The 12,584-nt window shown below is 34.8% G+C and overlaps 1 protein-coding gene across 2 annotated transcripts in view; it reads left to right on the top strand.

The window, feature by feature from the left end:
- ADK (adenosine kinase) overlaps positions 1–12,584 on the top strand; it is a 474,216-nt gene that overhangs the window by 375,612 nt on the left and 86,020 nt on the right. For both annotated transcript variants that reach the window (XM_081105246.1, XM_081105247.1), the window contains exons 8-9: positions 1,113–1,148; positions 11,447–11,561. In XM_081105246.1, coding sequence (XP_080961372.1) covers positions 1,113–1,148; positions 11,447–11,561 — 151 coding nt within the window. The remainder of the gene's footprint in view (positions 1–1,112; positions 1,149–11,446; positions 11,562–12,584) is intronic.

Here is a 12,584-nt window from a genome sequence, read left to right as displayed (position 1 = left end):
GTTTAAAAATTCTAAAGTAAATTATAAGTATCATGTCATTTCACCCCTAAATACTTCAGGACTAACTGCTAAAAATTAAGGATATTTTTCTTATCAATTTGTTAATTCTTAATATTATCTAATTCTTAAAATGTTTAAATTTCTTCAGTTGTCCCCAAAATGTCTTTTATACCTGGTTTATTCAAAACAGAATCAAGTTAAGGTCTGTATAGTATTCTTGGTCATTTTCCCCCTCCCACTTTATCATGAAATTGACTTATTGAAGAGACCAAGCTACTTATCCTGTAAAATGTCCCATCTATGGATTTGTCTGTTTGCTTTCTCAGTATATCATTGAACTTGTTCTCCTATTCTCTGCATTTCCTATAGGCAGCAAGTTATATAATTAAAGTTTTGATTAATTCATTAAAAAAAATTTCATCAGGAAACTGTATAGGTGATGCTGGATACTTCATACTGTCTCATAATAGAATATTAGTGACCCCACTATTAATGATAAGTGATATGATCAATCACTGGGTTAAGGTTATGACAGCTCGTTCCTTCCATTATAAATTTATAGTTTGCTCCCCGTGATCAACACATAATCTGTGACATTTTAATTCCATGAAATACCCAGTTCCCCATCATCCTTTCACCTAATGAATTTAGCATCCATTGATGATCCTTGCCTAAATAAATTTCATTAGAGATTGCAAAATGGTGATTTCTCTTAATCTATACATTTACTAGCAGACATTCTTCTACAGAAGAGCTTTCTGAAAGATACTGTTTTAATTAAAAACGTAAGCACCAGGCGTGTTCCATAGGTTTCAAATAATTGTCTTTCTTTGATGGGGTCAAAACACCTGAACTCACTGTGACAGCTACAGTAAAAACATTCACTACATCTTCTTTATTCCAACTTGTGAAGTATGTTGACATAATGTTGCCCTTTTTTTTTTTTTATGCCAAGGGAAAAATAAATCTTTTTTGGTGTAAGAATAAAAATTGAACTATGTGGGTATATTGAGATAATTGTGTAAAAAGAAGACTGTGAATGAGTTTCAAAATGGATTATTTCTTCATTACCTCGCACTTTATAATTAACTGTTCTTTTTTTTTTATTTCAGGAAGCTGCCACTTTTGCTAGAGAGCAAGGCTTTGAGGTGAGTTAACCCACAATTGCACACTAAACAGATCCTAAAGGTTTTTTCTAGCTGATAATGAAGTTCTTTTGGACAGTGATTGATGTGCTATTATACTCTCAGAGCCTCTCAGCAGTTGCCATGGAAACTTGGCAGTCGTCATGGTTTCTTTGTTCTGCCAGCACAGTGTTATGACGCACTCTGCTAGGTCTGCACCCAACATCGCCTACAGATGTTATTTATTGAATTTTGAAAAGCCTCTTGGGAAGCCAAGAGGTTGGGCACGGTTTCAAGCTGCCTCTGCAGATATGGGGCCTGTCAGTTCGTTCAGTTAAAAAGCTACCTCATTAGCTGCATTACATTTCATAAGGATTCACTGCTAAAGTAGTGGTGGAGCAAGACTAGATAGTGGCATGTAATGTCGTTTAAATAACTTCAGCCCTACCCTATGTAGATGATCATTATGCAAATTAATTTCCAAAAGATTATACTTAACAGTTGTTAGGAACTGATTAAGTCCTGCTCATATAAACTTCCTGTTTGAATCTTTTTTCTCCTTCTTTTTTTTTGGGGGGGGGGGGGGGCGCTGGGGATAGCTTTAAAACACATATACATTTTTTTGAAACTAAGTATCGATAATTGTCTTTAATTTTCAAGTCCTGACTCTGTTATCTTGACGTAAGTATTATTCTGTCAAGGTTCAAAATTCCATGTGTTTTTTGTTGGCAAAATTAAGATAATAGACAAGACCATGTTTTTGTCTATAGACTATCCATTTTCCAATCGATGGTTAGAAAAAACTGAACCCAGGTTAATTGACAGAATTTACTGAGTTTATGAGTTTTATGGTTATCATATTTATTGAACCAGAACTATGTAGAATGCTGTGTTCTGTACCACAGCTTGGAATGTTGCACAGCAGTGTAATTTTCAAAAATCTAATCTGACTAGAGCTGGAATATAGAAACTCTTTACATACTCAGTGTTGATTGCTATATTAGTAAGTTCACTTTGAACTCTTTAGAGAAAGGTGTGTGAATTTATGAAGAAACTATTATTTAAATGTACTAAAAGCAGATTCATTACTGAGCAACAAAGTAGTACATGAGCATATTATCCATATCCTAGGACTTGGCAACCATCCTGCTTTCTCTTCTTGGAGGGAGACAGTGAGCATGTGGTATCAGTAGTCTATTCTCAAGGTTCTGTGAAAAAACTGCATCAGAGCAGGAAACTTCACCTTATGATACCTGATTGTTGGGAACTCCGATAGCTTATTGCGAATTTGCTTTTTTTGTTTTACTATATGTATTCTCGTGAATATAGGGGTTGAATCACATGTAGAAGAAAGAATAACGATTTCCAAGTATTTATTTATCTCATTTAAGTTTCGCTTTATAATTTTCCAAACTGCAATTTATATAAAATACTGTAATCAGGAATATTCAATTTAAAAGTCAAATTTTTTAATCATGAGAATATAAGTCAGTGTTTTCAGTCATGTTTTAGAGTTTCACTGATGTTTAATTTTAATAGTAATTAATATTCTCTGTTGTTACATCAAAATTCTCTACTAATGAAAGCTTGTGGAACATAAATTTATATCTTACTTTCTGTACTAACATAAAAAAATGTATTTTGATTCAAGAAAATAAACAATTTTGTAGTTGCTTACAAAGATAACATGTTACATAACAAATGATCGTGATTCTTTAGTGCCTAGGTAATAATTTTTTAAAATAGGTTACTAAGGCTAACTAATTCATACTTTTATTGCCCCCTTGAATTATATGCTTTGAATATGCCTGGTTTAAATTCAATCCTAGCAACAAACTATTTTTTCTATTTTCTACTAACCAGCACCATATTAACCTTTCCATTAGTTTTTACTTTGATTCTATAATTTTATTTACCATAAATGTGCCATAATTGATTACAACATATAAACCAAGTGATGATGGTTATAATAATATACCTTATTACATCTTGACATAGTAAAACCGCTCTGTTGTTGATGCTGACAGTGACATGTTAGATAAAGCACACAGTCTTGATGTGTCCCTTCATGGGTTCTCTAAACTATTATGAGCATTGCAGAATATAGTAGAGCCATGAGTAGAAAAACCTCAAGTAAGTGTTATCAATAAAATATAACCCAAGTACTGGATGCTATCTAGAAAAATTCAGTTATTTTTAAATGCCATTGTTTTTTATTTTTTTAGTTCATTACACAGTCATATGAAAACGGGTTAAAACTTGGTATTTTTAGAGTCAAAAATAAATCACTTTATCTTAGCAGTTTAATGTCTATGGGAGTATGTCAGTGCACTCAGAAGTTGTGTGACACTAGACAAAGTCTGTATTTTATCACTCCCAGCTTAAATTTTACCTCTAAATTTGGGGCATGAATGAGATGAGAAAACTGAAAAGATTAAAAAGAAAGGAAAGGTGACCATTTTTTTCTTCCCACCAGCTCTGCTGCCTACCCTCATTTTCTATTATAAATCCTAATCAGTTCCCAGTGCCATTGAGTATTGCCACTGTGATCTGTCTGCCAACTGACCAATCCAAATGCCTCTAAAAATAACCAGTGTTTATTCATAAGTAAGTATCCTTGGCGGCATTGTTTATGGTATTCTGGTTAGCTTTTCTACAAATTTTAGATAATCTTTCTTTAAAAAAAAATCTTTAATCTTTAAAATGAGTTAGGCATTTTTCAGTAAGAAGAGCCAGCTTAGGAGGGCACTGGAGAATGAGATAAAAAACTGAAGCTGGGCAGAGCACAAAGCAGAAGAGAGCGGAATGAAAAAAAAAAAATATATATATATATATATATATATATATATATATATATAATAGGAAAATTGCACAGTGGCTGATTTAAATGACAGACCTGCTAAGAATTTAAAATGACAATTCTTAAGGTAAAAAGTTTCATGAGGCTTTTATTACTCTAAAAAATCAGTTCAGACTGCAGTGTGTTTTTAAATCTACCTTATCTTGAGCTAAACTGATTAAAGCTTTATATTTTTAGAACCTACATAAAAATAAGGTACTTACAAGCACGTTTTATTATGAAGCCTTTTAAAAGCTGTATTGAAAATTGGGATTTAAATTAAATAAAGTGGAAAAAACAACTCCAAAACCTAAATACAAATATTTTTTGTATTTTCATTCTCTGTACAACAGAGTATGTGCCAAATGATAAACAGAATTCATACCTTCTCTACTGGATCACTCATTTATTTTTACTCTAGGCAACAAATTTTAATTTCCTTGTTTTACATTTCTAAGATATAATACTTCTGATTGTTGAGGAAACAAAGCAATTATTTTCCCTTTTCCAACTTTCCCCACAGCCCCTGACTCTACCTGGAGGTCCCAGCCAGACTTGCAGGCTTTCTCTGACCAGTAGTGACTGTCGTCTTATACCACTGGGAGAGAAAAGTATTGAACTGTGCTATCCAATGCAGCATCCGCTAGCCACATGTGGCTGTTTAAATTAAAATTAAGTAAAATTTAAAATTCAGTTCCTTAGTCTCACTACACACATTTTGAGTGAGACTTCCATATTGGACAGTGTAGATATAAACCATATATATCATCACAGAGAGTTCCATTGATCAGCGCTGGATAGATAAGTCCACACAGAGGATTCAGGAGACCTTGATTCCCAAATAATTCTTCAAGATTTTTCTCAGGTTTCTGTGTTTCTCACAAATATGAAGAACACAGTGAATATTACCGAGAGTTTCTGGAAATAAGACACTAAGTCAAGCGCTGCTCGCTAAGGAGTATAGTGCTTCTTTCCTAGGTAACTGAATCCTGTAAGAGGACAGTTTGAAAACAGATTAAGGGAAAGAGATAAGATGATCTTCTAATTCTCTTTAGTTAATCATTTACTCATTCATCGAATATTTACTGAGCACTAGATACATGCCTAACCCTGAAGGACAAGATAGAAATGACCAGAGAGTGTATTGTGAAGGAGGATGTGGGAGGGGTTTTTATTTTGAATGAGATGGTCATAGAAAGTAAAACTTGAAAAATACAATTATCTAGCCATGACATAAAAAAGCAAAACAAACAGGGAAACAAATTTCAGAGGGAAGAAGAGTACAAAAATTCTCAAACAAGAAAGAGCAGAATGTACTACGTATTGCATTCCAAGAACTGACAGAAGGTCAGTGTCACTGAGCAGAGTGAGTGAGAAGAGAGTCTGAGATAGACTGGAGAGTGCCAATCATGTGAACGCCATAGTTACTATAGGAGTTTCTCTTTGGGAAACAAAACAGAATATGACATGGTTAAGTGAGGCAATCTGAGGGTTACCACAATTGGTATTCTGTAGGAATGGGTAGATCATGATAGTATTGTTTAATGTTTGCATTCCCCGCTTGTTAAAAATAGAATGAAGATAGTATATTCTTTCACTTGAAAGACAGCGCTAAATTTTTTAAATATCTTTTTATTGATTTCAGAGAGGAAAGGAGAGGGACATAAAGATAGAAACATTAATGATGAGAATCATTGTTCGGCTGCCTCCTGCACGCTCCACACTGGGGATGGAGTTCGCAACCTGGACATATGCCCTGACCAGGAATCGAACCATGATCTCCTGGTTCATAGGTCGATGCTCAACCACTGAGCCATACCAGCTGGGCAATGCTAAATTTAAACTGTTAACATAATCACTAGTGAAAATGGAAGCATAATTTAACCAGTTAACTGCCACGCGACCAAAACGGAAACCATCTCCACATGCCATGATATTTTGAAATAATTTAAAAAATCGTTTTGCAATGAATATTATTAAAATAAATATATTACTCACAATTTGGGTGTTCTTGAATATTTTCAGCTGAAAATTCTCACGAAAAATTATTTTAAAGTTGGTCAGGGCTGCCACTTAGGGAAAACATTTTTTTTTATATATATATAGACGCACATGGCGTGTGGGGAAAGTCCGCAGCTTGCATATACGAATGCTTATGGCATACAATGGATTAACATTTATAAAATGCTTCAGCCCTAGCTGATTTGGCTCAGAGAATAGAGCATTGGCCTGCAGACTGAAAGGTTCCGGGTTTGATTCCGGTCAAGGGCACATACCTGGGTTGTGGACTCAATCCCTAGTCGGGAGCATGCAGGAGTCAGCCGATCAATGATTCCCTCTCATCATTGATGTTTCTCTCTCTCCCTCTCTGAAATCAATAAAAAAAAATATTTTAAATGTTTCATAGTTTATAAAACCTTTTCCAACATTTCATTAATACATTTAACATCCACACACACCTTTGAAAGTAGGTAGGACATGTATTGCCATATCAATTTAACAGATAAAAAATAGGCTACATGAATTATATAAGGTGACATAGCTAATACATAATGGGGCTGGAACCAAAGCTCAGCTCTCCAAGTTCCGTACTCTTTACCATATAAACTATAAATCTTTCTCATATTCTAATGATTTGGAAGAGGAGATTAGATTTCCAAATGACTTTGGAAAATAAGAAATATATTGAAATTCAAAAGGGAGGGTAGTAGAGGGAACTAGATGAAAGAAGGTGAAGAGATTAGCCAAAGAACATATATGCATAACCCATAGATACAGACAACAGTGTGGTGATGGCCAGAGGGAAGTGGAGATGGAGGCTGGGTGGAAGTAGACAAAAGGAGGGTAGGAATAGGTATGTCTGTTTCAACAATAAAAAAAATAAAAGAAAAGGAAAAGTTATTTGCAAACCAATAAAAAAGGAAATTTACTAGGGTAAAATACAAGCCAGAATAACTAAGAAAAAAATACCAAACTTAAATACAAGATCAGTGATAATTTGTGAATGTGGCAGAAAAATGATTTAGGATGAACCTGCTATATAGTTTTGTGATAACAGAAAGCACATTGCTTAAATTCATGGACGTAGTATAATCTGTGGATAGCTTGGAGTAGTGATTAGGACTGTAATCCCTGGAGTCTCACTTTGTAAATGCTCAACCTAGCTTCACCACTTAGTATCGTTATGACCTTAGGAAATTACTTAACCTCTCTGTGACTCAGTTTTTTCATCTGTAGTAATAGTATCTACTGCCCAAAGTAGTTGAGATTTAATGAGTACTTTAGAGCTATATACATGGCCCTTGGTTTCAGCATCTGTAAAATGAGGACACAGTAATACCACTGCCTAGAGAAGTTAAGATTTAATAAGTTCTTTTGGAACTCTAAACATGGCTCATAGTTAAATTGTATGAGCTTTCTTCTACCTCTCCTCCCCGCTTTCCTTTTTCTCCTTCCTTATTAGAGAACATAATTGAATTCTCACTACTCAAATCTTGAGGCCCTTTTTGGAGATTTGGAGGGCAACCTCAGGATGTGACAGTTTGGGAGAGTATAAAAATGATTGTTATTAGAAGAAAGAAATTAATATTTATTAAGTACTTAGCATGTGCTAAATGTTGCATTAACCTCTTTCACCTTATCCTCTTTCATCCTCACAATAGTTATTTTTAACTTTTTATTTTGAAATAATTTTAGGCTTAGAAAAATTACAAAAATAGTAGTTCCCAGATACCTTTTATTCAGCTTCCCCTAATCTTAATATCTTACATAAGCAAGGCATAATGATCAAATCCTGAAAATTAACATTGATATAATACCAATAACCAAATTTCAGTCTTCATTCTGATTTCACCAGTTTCCTCTGATTCCCTTTTTCTGTTCCAGAATCTAATCCAGGATGGCACAATGCATTTATTGTCATGTCTCCTTAGTCTCTTTTCTTCTGTGACAATTTCTAAGTCTTTCCTTGTTCATGATTTTGATACTTGTAAAGAGTAATCATCACTCATTTTGTAGAATGTCCCCCAATTTGGGTTGTCTGACATTTTTACATAATTAAGTAGATGTTATGAATGTTTTCCAGAAATATCACAGAAGTGATGGGCCCTTTTCAGTGCATAGTATCAGGGACGTACATGATGTCCCGATGTCTTATTGTTGGTGATGATCACCTTGATCACTGTGTTAAGGCGGTATTTGCAGTGTATCCTCTGTAAAGTTACTATTATCCCATTGTAGTTAATAAACATCTTGAGGGCAATATTTTGGGACTATGCAAATAACCTATTTTGCCCCCTAACTTTAGCATTGCTAAATTTGATCACCAGGGTAAACTTAGGTCTGTCAGTTTCTTTCACTGTAACATAACTATTTTTCCTTTTGTAATGAATAAATATCTTAAGGGGAGGAATTATGAGAATATGCAAATATCCTGATTATCTCCAAATTTTTACCCACCAATTATAGCATACTTCTCTCCCAACATCTCCTACCATAAATATTTTCTTAGTATGTACAAGAGGAAATGGAGCCTCAGAGGGGTTTATTTACCTGCTCAAGATGCACAAGTTCAGGTGTGTCATACTCTAAATCCCTTGTAATTTCATCATTGTGTTAAGATATGTTAGCCCACATATAAGGGAAAATAATCTTCTGGCTGTGACAGCAAAATTAGAAATATGTAGCTTTGGAAAGACAAAATTAAGGTTTTAAGAAAAGTTTTTATACTAGATGGGGAGCAACTCCTGAGGGCAAAGCAGTGACTCCTCAAGGCCTAGAGAGAAGTTCAGTTTTGGTGCTCACTGCCAGTTATCCCAGAGCGACAAAGGAGTTTTGTATGAACTGTGGATGTGGATAGACATAAAGTGTAACCATCTGTAAAGATTTATGTTTTATATTTGGAAAGTTTACTTCAATCTTGAATTGCCAGTTTTATAGGATTTAATTTGAGACATAAGAAAGGTTTCTTTAAAACTCATGGACACAAACAACAGTATGGGGAGTGCCAGAGGGAAGCGGGGGAGGAGAAGGGAGAGGGTAAAGGGGGATAAATGATGATGGAAGGAGACTCGACTTGGGGTGGTAAACACACCATACAGTACACAGATGATGTATTGTAGAAGTATATATCTGAACCCTATATAATTTTATTAACCAATAAATTCAATTTTAAAAATAATAAATAAATAAAAGGTTTCTTTAAGTTAACAAAGCTCCATAAAAAAATTTTTTCCCACATAGTTGGGTAAAAGACAATCATAGAATCTCATTCTTAATTTATTCCTTATACCACCTTGAAGAAAAACCTCTATATAAAAAACATCCAGAACATGCATAAGATGCTGCTCCCAAGATGATAAAGTGAATCTATTCCTGGAGTTTGCCTCTTATCTTTATTAAATATGAACTGTATTCAATCATAAGCAAAAAACCCTATAGTAGTAAAATATATGTGTGGCAAGACGATTGGGAGAATATATGTGAGTCATTTTAATTAAACGTATACATTTATTTGAGAGAGTGAAGACATTGTTATATGGCATTTTTGGTCCTTTCAGCTGTTACTAGTCATTTATAATAGTCTTTTTATAATAGTCTTTCCCCAAAACTGAGGGAATTTCTTTTCTCATCTTATCTGAGTTCAAGCTTAGTTCTGTTCTAAAATAAGCAACCAGAAGTGAAATAGTCAGCATGTTTGAAAGGTCAGCAGCATTGTTATACCTCAAGTGGCTCTTCTTTTCAGAAACAGCCGTCCTCTGGTATTATCATGTTAGGTATAGTAGAAGCCTAACTTTATGCATCATCTGGAATTTCTTAGTATTTAGTGAACAAACAGCATACAGCTATTTTACTAAAGACTGTCATACCTTTAAAAATTCTATGGTTTCTAATGTTGTTTGTAACTATTATGACTTGTCTGCCTTGCTTACCTAAATGTTTCCATCCTGTATATCCTAATTAACTTCCTTTATGCCAAGCAAATATCTTTTCCCTCTGGTTGTGTTTCTCTCTCCATACTGTTTGAAACTTGCACAGTGATGGAGTATAAACCAACAAATGCAAACCATGGGCTGTTTTAGAGGCTCACTGAATTCAGACATGGATTTTGAAATTGTTGAAAGCATGATTCTAAAAATTCTACCTATAGCTTAAGAGTTAGATTTCAGGTCAAGAACATTTAAGTTATAAAACTTCCCCTGGCCAGTGTGGCTCGGTGGTAGAGCATCAGCCTACCAAGGCTCATGGGTTTGATTCCTGGTCAAGAACACATACCTGGGTTGCAGGTTTAATCCCACCCCAGTCACAGTGTATCCAGGAAGCAACATATCTCTCTCTCTCTCTGACCTCCGCCCCAATTCCTCCCTTCCACTCCATTTAAAAAAATCAATAGGAAAAATATCCTCAGGTGAAAATTAACACACACACAAAAAGGTAAAAATGTATGCATGGCTTGTGTGATACGAAAAATAGCATCAGGGTTTCTAGAGTTAATTTGTAATTTTTTTAACTTTATCTCTTAAAAAAAAATTTAAGTCTGTAGGAAACGGTTAGCACCTCTCTCTCATTTTAATTCTTTGAAAAACTTGGAATTATATTAACTGTTTTATTTCCATAGTCAGCATAATCATGCTCTGTACACCCCTAAAATAGTTTAATATTCTCTCTACAAATTTTTATTAGAAATTTGAAAATTGACTGGATATTTGCTGATACTAAGGGATTAGTGTTTATTTTTTAAATGTGATAATAGTTATGGTTATGGTTAAGTTATCTTTCAGAGATACATACTAAAACAGTTACAGATGACGTTATATAGTCTCTGGAATTTGCTTCAAAATAATATGAAAGGCAGGTAGATGAAAGTATAAATGAATAAATTTTAAATGTTTACAATTTGATGGTGGGCTCCTTGGAGGTTATTATACTATTACTAGAGGCCTGGTGCACAAAAATCATACACGGGGGGGAGGGGGTTCCCTCAGCCTGACCTGCACCCTCTCCAATCTGGGAGCCCTCAGGGGATGTCCTACTGATGGCTTAGGCCTGCTCCCTGTGGTTCTCTGCTCTCTGCAGGGCCTGCCTGCTCCACACCACAGCGACTGCCAAGTAGGCCATGCTGGGTGCTGCCTGCGGGCCACACTTGCCTGCTCCCGGGTCGCTGCAGCGATGGCCAAGCAGGCCATGCTGGGAGCTGCCTCCTACCTGCTGTCAGTCTCCAGGGAGTTGCCGAGGTTAATTTGCATACTCATTTCTGATTGGCTGGTGAGCATAGCAGAGGGACGGTCAATTTACATGTTTCTCTTTTATTATATAGGAGGATGTTTACTTTTGTGTGTGGTTAAAATTTTTAAATGATAACTCATAATAGATGTTTAAGTATCTCATTTTTTAAACTTGATAGTCTAAATCCTTAATCTTCTAAGAAAGCTTTGTCTGATTGTACTGGTTATGAGAAATTTTTCCTCTTCCTTTCAATTAACAGACTGAAGACATTAAAGAGATAGCCAAAAAGACCCAAGCTCTGCCAAAGGTGAACTCGAAGAGGCAACGAGTCGTGATTTTCACCCAAGGGAGTGATGACACTATAATGGCTACAGGTACATGTTCAAACTGTATGAGAAAACCATTTTTGTGGAGATTAATCATTTATAACAAAAGTCTATATCCTTTCTAACATATTTAATTCAAAACATGCAAACTGTGTGAGAAAACCAGTGTTATGGAGCTTAATCATGTATAACAAAGTTTACATTCTTCCTATTATATTTAATTTAAAACACCGTACTTTTTTTTTACCACCTTAACTCATTTTGCTTACACAAACACACACTTCTGGCAATCATCAATATGTTCTCTATCTATGAGTTCAGTTTTTAGGTTCCACATGCAAGTGAGATCATACCTTATTTGTCTTTCTCTGTCTGACTGATTTCACTTAGCATATAATGCCTTCAAGGTTCATCCATATTGTTGCAAATGGAAGGATTTCCTTCTCTTTTATGGCTGAATGTAATTTTAATGTATAAATGTATATAGAAAATGTAGAAGTCTATATACATTTTCTTTCTCCCTACATCCATCAAACGGACCACTTAGGTTGTTTCCATGTCTTGGCTATTGTAAAAAATGCTGCAGTGAACACGAGGGTACAGATACCATTCCAAATTAGTGTTTTCATGTTCTTCAATGAAATGCCCAGAAGTGTAATTGCTGGATCATATGGTAGTTCTATTTTTAATTTTTTGAGGAAACTCCACACTGTTTTTCATAGTTGCTACACCAATTTACATTTCCAGCAACAGTGCACAAGGGTTCCTTTTTCTCCATTTCCATCCTTGCCAACACGTATTTCTTGTCTTTTTGATAACAGCCACTCTAGCAGGTGTGAGGTGATCTCATTTTGGTATTGATTTAAATTTCCCTGATGATTAATGATGTTGATCACCTTTTCATGTACCTGTTGGCCTTGTGTATGTATGTCTTTTATGGGAAAATATTCAGCTCTTTCAGATTGTGTTTGTTTGATTTTTTTGTTTGGTTTTGTGTTTGTTTTTTGTTGAGTTGTATAAGGTATATATATTGGATATTAGCTTCTTACCAGATAAGTGATTTGCAAATAT

Source organism: Myotis nattereri (genome assembly GCF_964212035.1).
Source record: "Myotis nattereri genome assembly, chromosome: 13".
Taxonomy (NCBI): domain Eukaryota; kingdom Metazoa; phylum Chordata; class Mammalia; order Chiroptera; family Vespertilionidae; genus Myotis; species Myotis nattereri.
This window is presented reverse-complemented; position numbering and strand designations above follow the sequence as displayed.